The following is a 12,138-nucleotide window of genomic DNA, read 5'->3' as shown; positions in this document are numbered from 1 at the left end:
GAAGTTCGCCAACAGAGATTTAAGAGATCAGTCATTCTGTCAACAAGGCACTGTCCCCCGTGTTTTAGCACTTCTGTCGCTAATTATCTATTTCTTATAGTAGGCCTATAAACCTTAACTATCAGAGATGCTTGATTAGAAATAAATGGTATAGAGAAATTCTATAGCATATAACACAACATAAATAAACGCTATGGCACTCCTGTAATAAGGCAGTGAATACCGAGTCACATAGGTGTGACTGGCAACACCATTGCTGAATCCTTGGCCTACCAGGAAGTGCAAACACCACCCACCTAGCAGGCTGTGAGTTTTCATTATACTCTGGCTATAATCCAAAAAAAAAAGAAATGGAAAAGTGGTTTGAGTGCTGGGACAAGTCCCAAAATGTCCGTGGAATCTGGGACCTTATGAGGCGCACTGACAGCACTTCCCCGTGGTGGAGGCTGTCCAGGCCTGAGCAAGCTATTATAGCACAGTGCAGGACAAATCACTGTCCTGTTGACTCATATTCCTCACGGCTATGGCCAAATTATCAAAGGTGCTCCTGCTCCTGGGCAAAAGAGGTAACCGTGCCTCATATTCTGTTTGACTGCCCCAGGCTTGCTGATCTCCGTCTCGACAGGTCTGGGAAACCAAAATTCTCGACCTGTATGGCGACATGTATGCACTACGCAAGACAGCAGGGATTCTGTCCAGGGCTTTTGCAAGAGAGGATTTAAGCCTCTCAAGCCCTCACTCAAATGGAGTATGATGATGATGATGAGGAGGATGATGATGATTGCATTTTATAAGAGGTTCAAATAAACCCGACCATAGGAATGTGCGAGCCAGCATTTGGAGTATAATAATGATCATTTCATTGCTTTATTGCTTATGTCACGTTAATTAATTTAATAACTCAAACATGAATAAATAATATGACTTGATATGAAGTGCAAACATTCTATAGATCTCTGTACGAATGATTATAACTACATTGATTCCTTTCATATATAAGCAAACAAAAAAAACAGATTAAAAACCAGAACAAAGCCGGTAATATCATAGCTATTATAGGCCTATACATATAGAAAAAGATGAAAGTTGAACAGACCCGAATGGGGCTTTGCCTACGACAGCACTTACTCCTTTCCATATAATATTAAATGAAGAATTGAACAGTAAGCCAATAATCAATTCTAAAGAAATAAAAGTTTATTTGTATTTGATGTCACTTTTGTTTTTATTGTCATAGTTTGTTTTAGTTCCAGCCATGAGCCATGAGATACTTGGCTCTGGCAATTACGTCGTTGCTGTAGTCGTGTCCAGTGGTGTGGGCATCAACAGTGCTCCATGACGCCAGTCTGCTGACTCCGCCGTTGTAGCCTGCCACTGCACCTGTTCACAATAGAAAAATGAAAAATGACTTGTCAAAATTACAAAGGTTTTAGTCTTTATGTTAGTTTGGGACATCAACGGAGACATTTGAGAACATCTTAGCAGAAATCGAGTGACGTTTTCTTGTATGAAGGAGTGACCTGTGTAATTGTATAGTAATAATAATAATAAAAATAATAATAACTTAAGAAAAACTAAGATAGAAAAACAAAGAAAATATGGGAACCTAGGCTTGGAGATTAAGCGTATATGGAAATTGTCCAAAATAACAATATACCCCATTGTCATATCAACCGAGGGGATAATAACAACCGGCCTCAAAGACACCTTCAAGACCCTTAACATTCCTGGGAACATCCTCGTTGCCTGTCAGAGGGCGGTACTGCTGCAGACCTGCCACATCACCAGAAATTCCTAAGTGGAAACTGTTAAAGGGACTACGATGAATTCTGTTTCTCTTTAGCTAAGCCCGACCCTGGCAGCGCCAGAGAATGACTACTCGTTCATTTCTAACATAATAATAGGCTAATAATAATAAGCTGTAAGAGGTTCTCGAGTCTACGGATCACTTATTGTAGTGGGACAGGCCTATTTTGACTGACAAGACGATATTTTTAATCACCCTGATCTGCTGTTCATTGATAAAAAAAAAAAAAAAATGCCACACTTATTAACATCGCCGTACCACTGTCTCAAAATTAAAAAAAATAACAACAGAAATTGAAAAACAAAGAAAATATGGTAACCTAGGCTTGAAGATTAAGCGCTTAAGGAAGTTATCTAAAATAACACATTGTTACATCAATCGAGGGGACAATGGCAACTGACCTCATAGATACATTCAAAGCCCCTAACATTCCTAAGAAAATATTCTCGTTGTCTGTCAGAGGGCGATATTGCTGCAGACCTGCCACATCTCAGTGGAAACGGATAAAGGGACTACAATGAATTTTGTTTCTCTTAAGCCAAACTCGACCCTGGCAGTGTTTGACAACGAATACTCATTCCTTTCTAACATAATAATAATAATAATTGTTCGTGAGATATTTGTCTTAAAATTGTAAATTTTCACATTGCAATCACTGGCGGATCTGGGGGGGGGGGGGGGCGGTAGGGGCGATCGCCCCCCCCCCCACTCGGCCGACACTCTCCCTGATGTCCTATGCTGACATGAAGATAACATGAAGATAAATACACCTAATTAATTATGTACTTACGCTACTTGTGCCTCGATTGTCAGTCACAAGTCAGGATCGGCCCTCCCCCCCCCCAGTTACTTTATTTTACTTTATTTTACTTACTTTGACCTGCCTTTTTAAAAAAGGGTGAATAATGAGCTGTAGATTTCAGGAGAATTAGTTTCTGCAGCCAAGAACCCCAGAGAAAGACCACCAACCAAGATGACTTTTTTTTCCGAAGGTTGAGAAACAGTTTTTTAATTCATATATTTACTATATATGTAAAGGGTTAGGGTTTACTGGGCGTTAGGGTTAATCGCCCCCACCACTCCAAAGTTCTTGGATCAGCTATACACTGTTGTATTCTTCTAGCCAGCTTTTTGCTGCTGAGCTGTAAGCTCTTTTGCAGACTGGAAAAATAGTGTGCTGTTCTCTTCAGTTGTTCAGCCCTTCTGACATTAGTGTATAAGATTTAATGACAGTGTGAATAGCGTGTGAGTAGTGCACTTTTAAGAAAAAACTGTTTAACTTTCAGAAAATAAAAAGTTACCCTTGTAACCAGACCTTGATTTAAAAGTTCATGATATTGGATTCCCAATATCATTTCTAGTTTTGGCGGTCTAAACTAAAAAAGGCGTGACAGACGGACTACATAAAACTAGTACCGTTTTTTTTCCCCTTTTATATGACCACTAAAAATTAGAATAAGAAAAGTATGAAATAAGGGTTTAGTGACAAATATATTTAAAACTTGAAAACCTCATAAAAGAGTCAAATCTAAGAGGCTTCTGACCAGGCTTCTGACCAGCATTCTGACCAGGCTTCCGACCAGGCTTCTGACCAGGCTTCAATGTGCACTAGGGCACACGATTATAAAAGCAGTATCGAATTGCGCTACGGACTGGCCATGCAGGTCAATGCAGGTCACTGATACATTGTTGGAATAATAAAATTACTAAAACTTACCTTGAAGGGCTTGATCCAAAGACCAACTTGGGAATTTATTATGTACCTAAATAAAAACAAGTTTAACACTTATCCACCAATCTGTTTGTATTTCAGGAAAGTGAATTGTCTGCTATCTTAAACGGGATTCTATCTATTGTAGTGTCAGTTTAGTTCAGTGTGTTTGTAATTAGAGAAAACCAAGGAGATTATGCAGCTATATGGTTACCACAAAAAGTCCGAAAAAAAAACATGACAATTACAACACTACACTTTCAAATAAACTGAACTACAAAATATTGCATGTGCGAATAGCACAGGCTAGCCAGTTAACGTACAGTTAAAAACAAATAAAACTTTCAATCACTCTTTAAAAAAAATAATTAGCATCTTATCTAATGCTATTATTATAAATCTTTTCAAACACTTCATTACAACATTATATCTGGTTGATTATATCCATAAGAATAATTAAACTTTCGTTGATAATCATTATTCAAACACTGAACTTTCTTCTCGTTACTAATAGATGTTTCCATACATAAAAAAGTTTAAACATGCATATATTCTATATCTAATTTATACATAGACTCTATATATAATGTATTCATAGACTCTATATGTAATTTATACATAGACTGTCTAATTTATGCATAGACTATATCTAATTTATACATAGACTCTATAATAATTTATTCATAGACTCTATATGTAATGTATTCATAGACTGTCTAATTTATGCATAGACTATATCTAATTTATACATAGACTCTAATAGAGTCTATGTATAAATTAGATATAGTCGTTGTATACATATGTAAAAATTAGATGTAAAGGTTAAGATAAAGACAAAGAGTGACTCTATGTCTAATGTATGCATAGACTCTATATTTAATTTATACATAACCTTTATATCTAATTTTTACATATGTATACAAAGACTCTAATTTATACATAGCCTCGTTATCTAATATATACATAGACTCTATATCAAATGGATACGTCTACCTACCTGGGTGACGTAAGGCACCAAGAGTCTGTTGACCAACATCTCGATGTGCTCACAGCTGTCCCACGGCACGGAGGTACATGGAAGTCCAGAATACCTGACGTCACACTGAATTGAATGAATCGTAAGAAATACACAAATAAAATGTTCAGAATATATTTTGTTTACCATTAAACTTTATATTTAACTCTTTCTCTCCATATTTATTCTCCCACGTTTCGACGCGATTTTTTTCATTTTGCTCAATACTATTTCACTAACTTGTTTTGATTAAGCTTCAATAGCTTTGTCGTTTGTTATCAGAAAAAGTTCAATTTGGAATAGAATTAAAGGGGAATGCATGCTCTTTGTATGTAGCACAATATAAAGTTTATGAAGTTAAACATTAGTTAAATTTAATGAGGTCAAATCAGCGATGGTATCGTCAATTAGGCGACAAAGAGTTAGAGTGTATGGCTTGGAGGATTGTATACGTTAGGTCAAAAACGTTGTTATCGTTTATTTTTTCTATTTTCGATATTAAAAGAGATTTTCATAAAATGAATGCAAATCCATAAATATTACGTTACTGGTGTATCTGGTGTACAGAAAAATAATTAATCCAACTGTACATTTTAAAACCATGTAAATATTGTGTGTATTGCTTAGCACAGTAAAATAAAATTCAATATGTAAATGTTGATGGTCGGTCGTTGGCATGTAGCTCCAAACAAATAGAACAATTAAACAAAAGTAGGCCAGTGGCGTAGCAACCATGGCGCGAAGGGGTTCAATGCGCCCGGGCCCATGACCACTAGAGATTATGTAAAGAAATGTGTTGACGATACGTTTAATTAAATCGTGTAAATTCTATTTCTGGTGTCCGAGCAAAATAACAATCCAAGTAAATCTTTTTACTGTAGTATGTAATCTATTAAAGGAAAGTAACTCTTAAATGTTCAGTACAGCGTTTCATTTAAATCTATAAAGATTAATTTTTTATTTAATAATAATAATAATAATAAGTACTTGTAAATTGTGAAAGTGTTCTATATGATGTATAATATTTGTTTTTGTTTCATTAATATTACAATGCATACTGGCTAGTTAAAATACTTGAATTATTTGTATAAGTAAACAGTAAACGTGAGACTATTGTTTTGTTCCAGGTAAAGTTTCAACAAATCATAATCATGTGATCCTCATAGACTAAATATCATACAAATATTTAAAGTTACTAACATTTGTGCATGGAAAGCAGGCATGAGATCATAATCGACTTTTTATTTAGTACGGTGAACATTAATTTCTTTACATTTATTTAGTAGGTTGAACATCAATTACTTAACAAAAGTGCTTTAAAAACCATCGTCTCCTAACTAGACGAAGCTGATTTAAACAAGTCTATTGCGCTGTGGAAAGCTACAGATGTATATACATATGATAACTAACACAAATTCAGAATATCTGAAGATTCAGCATGTGACTCGGAGTCACGACATGTTACATGGTTGACCAATGACTTTGGCCCTTCAAACGATCTGCAAAGACTTGGTCTAGTTTAGAGATTATGTTAGTTTTGTAAATAAATATATTGTGCATTGTTTTTAGCGACGGTAAAAGTAGTGACGTAGTCAGACAAACGAATGACGTTACAGAATATGGGTACATGATAGGAGAAGACTATGGCTAGGGTTTGTAGAAATATGAATATTACAGCTGCCATAGGCTATTTTCGTACTAAAGGTTATTATCTTTGTTTACTGTTATAATGTGTATAAGTGTTTCCAAGGTAACGGCCGAAAGAAGTCAGCGATTGGTTTCTGGCAGTGCAGTATATGATGAAATCATAATAAGGTCTGGCGTAATTTAAATGTGAATAAGAAGACGACCCAAAAATGTGAAAGTCTAAAGACTAAATGACCAGCTTTCAAAATTTATCCGACAATAACATTAAACCAGCTCTTACGCGTCCTACGTGACATTGTACTAGGACACACAACGGATAGATAGATAGATAGATAAATAGATAGATAGATAGATAGATAGATAGATAGATAGATAGATAGATAGATAGATAGATAGATGGATAGATAAATAGATAGATAGATAGATAGATAGATAGATAGATAGATAGATAGATAGATAGATAGATAGATAGATAGATAGATAGATAAATAGATAGATAGATAGATAGATAAATAGATAGATAGATAGATAGATAGATAGATAGATAGATAGATAGATAGATAGATAGATAGATAGATAGATAATGGAAGGGGAGACAAAATAAACAAATGACTCATGCCTAAGTTAGTAAAGGCTCTGTTGATATCAAACATTCTGCTTAGTTGAAATGATTTCTATTTTACTTACTTGCATAATACCCCATGCGTTATGGTTGTCACCCCAACCACCTGTGGCAACTAAAAGGGTGCCGCCCCTGGTCTCTCTACTTGCGATAGCAGCAATTACTGAAGCTTGAATGCCTATAAGAAGAAAAAAATGGTTCTGTAAAGCATTGCTCATTATACGAACAATGTGCAAAGTGGCCTAGATAAAAAGAGGCCAGGTATAATCACAGGAGTACAAATACTTACAGAAAAGTAAATTATGAGTTGTTTGTTTTTTAAGTAGTAAAAACAGAATATTATTAATAACAACAAACTCTTAGTTGACAATGAAGTGTTTAACGTGTGCACCACGATACACAAATTAGCATGACTCGGGGCCATATTGGTCACCCTGTATATGAGGAGGCTAGGTGGCTGAGCGGTAAAGCGCTTAGATTGAAAACCGGGGTGAAGACTGGGACTTTTTTAATTTTAGGATCTTTGGAGTTCACCCAGCTCTAATGGGTAACTGACACTAGTTGGGGAAAATTAAAGGTGGTTGGTAGTTGTAGTGGCCACATGACACACTCGTTAACCGTAGGTTATAGAAACAGATGACCATTACATTATCTCCCCTATAAATCACAAGGTCTGAAAGGGGAACTTTTTTAATTCACCCTGTATATGGAATATCATTAGCTTGTTGCATTGTTCTCTTGATACAAAACTTGCGGAATCATTAAGACTCGTTTCATAGAGCGAAAAATCTTTCGCCACTTACTGACATATGTACTACTCTCTGATAGATTTTGGCTATTACTGTTCCTTTATACCTTATGCTGCTAAAGCTGCGTGGAACTTATGTGTGGCAGACCCTCATCTTATTCATCACAAGATGAGCTGTAGTTGCCTAGTGACTTAACGTGGCTAATGAAGAGTCAATGTTCTTCTTCTTCTAGCCAGCTTTATTGCTGCTGAGCTGTCAGCTCTTTTGCAGACTGTGCCAAGGAAACAAGAGTGTGCTGTTTTCTTCAGTTGTTCAGCACTGCCGTACAGGGTGTTGGTTATGTTGGGCTGTAGTGGAAGTAGGGTCTGCCTAAGGGGGAGTTGTGTGGAGTTTATTTTGTTCAGATGGTAATTTAATAGAGGTCAATGTTAAAAAAATAGAAAAAAAAAAAACAGCAACATGAAACTATAACCCTAACCCTAACTTGTGTACGTACAGTTTTTATCAGCGCTGGCCTGGTAACAGTTCCTGTGCTTTTCAAGGGCAGGTATATCGTGAGTAACCTCGGCATTAGAGCCGGCTACACCTGTTGTTCAAAAAAGCAATATTTGTATATTGACAATTTAAATATCATCATCTGAAGATGCATTGTAAATTAATTCATCTCTATGTATTGAAAATAAAAGCTATTGATTAAAGTCTCTTGACTTGTTGCCTTTAAGGCCCACTACTAAATGAATGGATTTTCAAAAATAAAATATTTTTTTATTCTCTATAAATTATAAATCTTTTTTTTTTTTCACCTTAGAACTAATAAGCTCTGTTCTCTTCTTCTAATTATTTTTTAAATTACAGACGTCACTTCAGAAGAATTAAAAATTACGTCCTACACATTTCGTGTGTCAATTAAGTCATGCATGTTAATCAGTGACTTTTTTTTGCTAATTTTTTTGAAATTCTTTCTCTTGTTCTACCAAACAAAATAATTAATTACGAATAGTTTATTAAGTAATTGGTTAATTTTTTTTTTATTCTTATGTTGGCAGGTAAAAGAAATAATTGTGCAAAATTTCAACTTGGTCCAAGATTAGGTGATGAGGCGAGGTGGCTGAGTGGTAAAGCGCTTGGCTTCCGAACCGGAGACCGGGGTTCGAATCCTGGTGAAGACTGTGATTTTTTATTTCGGATCTTCGGGCGCCTCTGAGTCCACCCAGCTCTAATGGGCACATGACACGGACTCTAAATTGTGTATTCTCTTGCGTGAATTTGTCATAATCGTTTGAAGAGACTTTTTTTTTACGAAAATTTACAATAAGAAACATTTAATTCAATGGGGAAAATGATCTTTTTGTTAAGGTGCGATTCCCAAAACCCTTAACCTAAGTCAACTTTTCTAAATCTGTGGGATGGGCTTTAACTTTTAGGTGTACAATGACGATCTAGTTATCGTTTTTTTTAAACTAATCAGTTGTATTTGCAGAGTAGCTGAGGCCTATTTGAATATTGATCAAGTAAAAAAAAATCAAAGACATTTTTTTATTAGAAATTTTAATATGAACCCAGCAAAAACAAATGCAACCATTAAAGATAAAATGATTAATCATTTTCATTCTTCCACCATAACCACGCCCATTTAGACCGAAAACATGACTTTAAAAAGCATGAAAGTAAAATTTGTCAGTATATTCTCATCCCCTGCACTGACCTACCTCCACTTGCTTTGCCTGTAGGGTGAAGATTGTTGATGTCGCCATGGCATGTCCTGGGGGCTGGGGAGAGATAAACAGCACATCGCCAGTAAAAGATCTTCCGTTCAGATTAAAAGAGCAATTTAATGATCATTAGCAATAAGCTTACACATGAACTTGCTTATTCGTTGCCTATTACAAAGGATAAATGTTTAATTCCTGAAATTCTAACATATCTAACTCACTGTATAATAGATTAAGAACGCGGCTATAAAGTATAAATGAAAGATTTAACACTTTCTCTCCTAAATGTCGATGCCAACGTTGATTTGACCCCATTAAACTAAATTGACTTTTTTAATTTATAAAGTTTAATTTGTGTCTTGTAAAAAGAAAGTATATTTCCCTATAATTCGATACCAAATATAACATTTTCTGATAACAAACAAAACGTTATTGAAGTTTAATCATAACAGGATAAGGAAATACAAATGAGCAAAATGAATAATGCAATCAAAACAAGGAAAAAATTTACGGAAAGAGTTTGGACAACGTACCGGCATAGCTAACAGCCACAAGGGCACAGAGGATAAAGACTTGCATATTGGTTCAGTTGAGATTGAACGAGTGTGATCTGTTCCGTGGAAAACAGTCTTTTATACCATTATAGGACAAAGTTTTAATGACAGTGATTCTCATAGTTGTTTGTCAGATAAAGTACAGTGAAATGAGATGATATAAAGCTCATCTATTTCTATAGGTGACGGCTAAAAGGGATCAAGTGTCATGTGGTCAGCAGAACGACAAACCGCTTTTAATTTCCCCACCTAACGGCAGGTACCTATTAGAGTTTGTTGGACTCAGGGATGCCCTAAAGATTCCTAGACCCCTCGATTCATAAGTAAATTTCACCTGCCATGCTAAAATGTATAAAAATAATTAAATTGTATTTAAAAAGAGGGGATCGGGGGAGAACAAGTACTCTTCTCTGTATATATAATTCTCTACGTCGCCCAACCACCAACCGTCACTAAATAGCGTATGTTACGCCTCGGGTGGGCTCGTAAAAAGTATTTCTTAGGATTTCCTGCAACTGGTTTGATAGATTACATATTGTACATCTTGTTAGAAGGTATTGACTCAAATGTTGCGGTAGTACCAATACCATACAGGGTGGCTCAAAAGTAGGTTTACAGTTATCAAATATACAACTTATTTGAGAATTCGGCACTAGAACAGCGGAAAATTCGTTGTACATTAACAATTGAATCTCCCAGACGCTCAAAATATCTTTCAGCATTGCGACATTCTTCCAATGTCTCTAGGACACACACGCGGCACAAATTATGATCCTTAAATTTAATGTTCATTCATCTGTATAGACATCTCGTAAACTTCTAAATCCTTTATCAAAGACCAACAGTGCAATCCTTTTTTTTTTTTTACAAAGCTTTTATCAACTCTCTCTGTTTGTCTGTCTGTCTGATAAAAAGTTTGTAAACATTATTCTTCCCACACCTAACCTCGGATTAGGTAGAAATTTTACACAATTATTTCTTTTACCTGACAACATAAGATTCTATTTTAAAATTCACCAATTAGTTAATTAACTATTGGTAATTAATTATTCTGTTTGGTATCTCAAACAAGGGAAAGAATTAGTACTTGACTGATAAGGTGGTACATGCTGAATTATTCTCGTCGTCTGAATCTTAGTAAACACAAAGATAGGACGTGACTATAGAAACAATAGATAAACAATAGATAATTGTACAATTTTCCATGTTCATAGGCTCTCCACTAGCAGAGTGGTTACGTGTTGGCTTGAGAAGCCTAAGAAGGCTTGATCCATGAGTTAAAATTCAGGTCGTTCCCCACTTATTTTTAACGGCTCTGGAAAGAGATAAAGACACTATTTGTTTTTGTGTGGCCTGTCTGTACGTCCATCCGTCCCGTTTAGATCTCAGAAACTAGAAGTGAAAATGAAAATCGGACATCATGATATTTTAGATCATTCAAAGTTCTGATGCGACTGCTACTTTTTTTTTTTATTTTCTGAAAGCGAAAAATCTTTTTTTTTTTTTTCATAAAAATGCACCATTTTACAACTATTCACTTAATGGTTTTAGATTTTTTATCAAAAAATTTTATTTTTAACAATTGTATTGTTAAGTTTATGTAAGTTCTGTCATATTAATTACTACATTTACAAAAAAAAATAAACTTTTTTTTAAAGAGAAAAAAAAATATTTACTATGCAAATAAGTTGGACACAATTTAGAACAACAATTAATATTATTTTTTTCATATTAGCGCGTGAATTGCAAAACACACATGGTTAAATGTAATACAAAACTAAAGGAATATTTTTTTTTTTCGGAAATGTTTTTTTTCTTGAGGCTTTGAATAAGAGATTGACCCTTTACAAAACAATTAGATACTCATTATAAGATATCAGTTAAGCCAGGTTCAAATCTAACTTCACTTTCACATATCCCTTGGTCTGCTGGACCTTTGGGGCACCACACAGGATCTGTCAACCTTGTTTCTCCATTCTTCTCTGTCAATTGCCTTTAATAGAATTTCATTCTGATATTCTTTCTGAAAATATTTAAACCTGCCTTTTTAACTGCCTGGGTGAACCACTCCGGGACCGATTTTGAGTTTGTGTTTCCACACAAACTGTCTTTGTAACCTTGTTATTTTTATAAATGCTTTTATTGTTAGTCTAGATCTATTATAAATTTAACAAAATAATTTATACAATTATGCTCAATATAAGCTATGTATTTTCTTGTTTTTGGTCATGTGAAGAAATAAGATCTTGAAAAAAGTCAGGTTAGAGCCCTTACTTAGATACGAGGCCAAGGGCCGAGCACAGCGGGGAATCTCAGAAATA

The 12,138-nt window shown here is 35.1% G+C and overlaps 1 protein-coding gene across 2 annotated transcripts; it reads right to left on the bottom strand.

Moving 5' to 3' along the window:
* Positions 1-1,175: 1,175 nt before the first annotated feature.
* Positions 1,176-9,897, bottom strand: LOC129922528 (glycine, glutamate and proline-rich protein-like). Of its 2 annotated transcripts, XM_056009087.1 has the most exons (7): positions 9,797-9,897; positions 9,261-9,320; positions 8,048-8,137; positions 6,868-6,980; positions 4,516-4,620; positions 3,525-3,570; positions 1,176-1,380 (listed from the first exon to the last, which is right to left on the bottom strand). In XM_056009087.1, the coding sequence occupies exons 1-7, from the start codon at positions 9,840-9,842 to the stop codon at positions 1,244-1,246; spliced, it is 597 nt and encodes a 198-aa protein (XP_055865062.1). In that variant the 5' UTR covers positions 9,843-9,897; the 3' UTR covers positions 1,176-1,243. The 2 variants fall into 2 exon arrangements, with proteins under 2 accessions (XP_055865062.1, XP_055865063.1); XM_056009088.1 differs by lacking the exon at positions 8,048-8,137.
* Positions 9,898-12,138: the final 2,241 nt, after the last annotated feature.

Source organism: Biomphalaria glabrata, chromosome 13, assembly GCF_947242115.1.
Source record: "Biomphalaria glabrata chromosome 13, xgBioGlab47.1, whole genome shotgun sequence".
Lineage (NCBI taxonomy): Eukaryota > Metazoa > Mollusca > Gastropoda > Planorbidae > Biomphalaria > Biomphalaria glabrata.
This window is presented reverse-complemented; position numbering and strand designations above follow the sequence as displayed.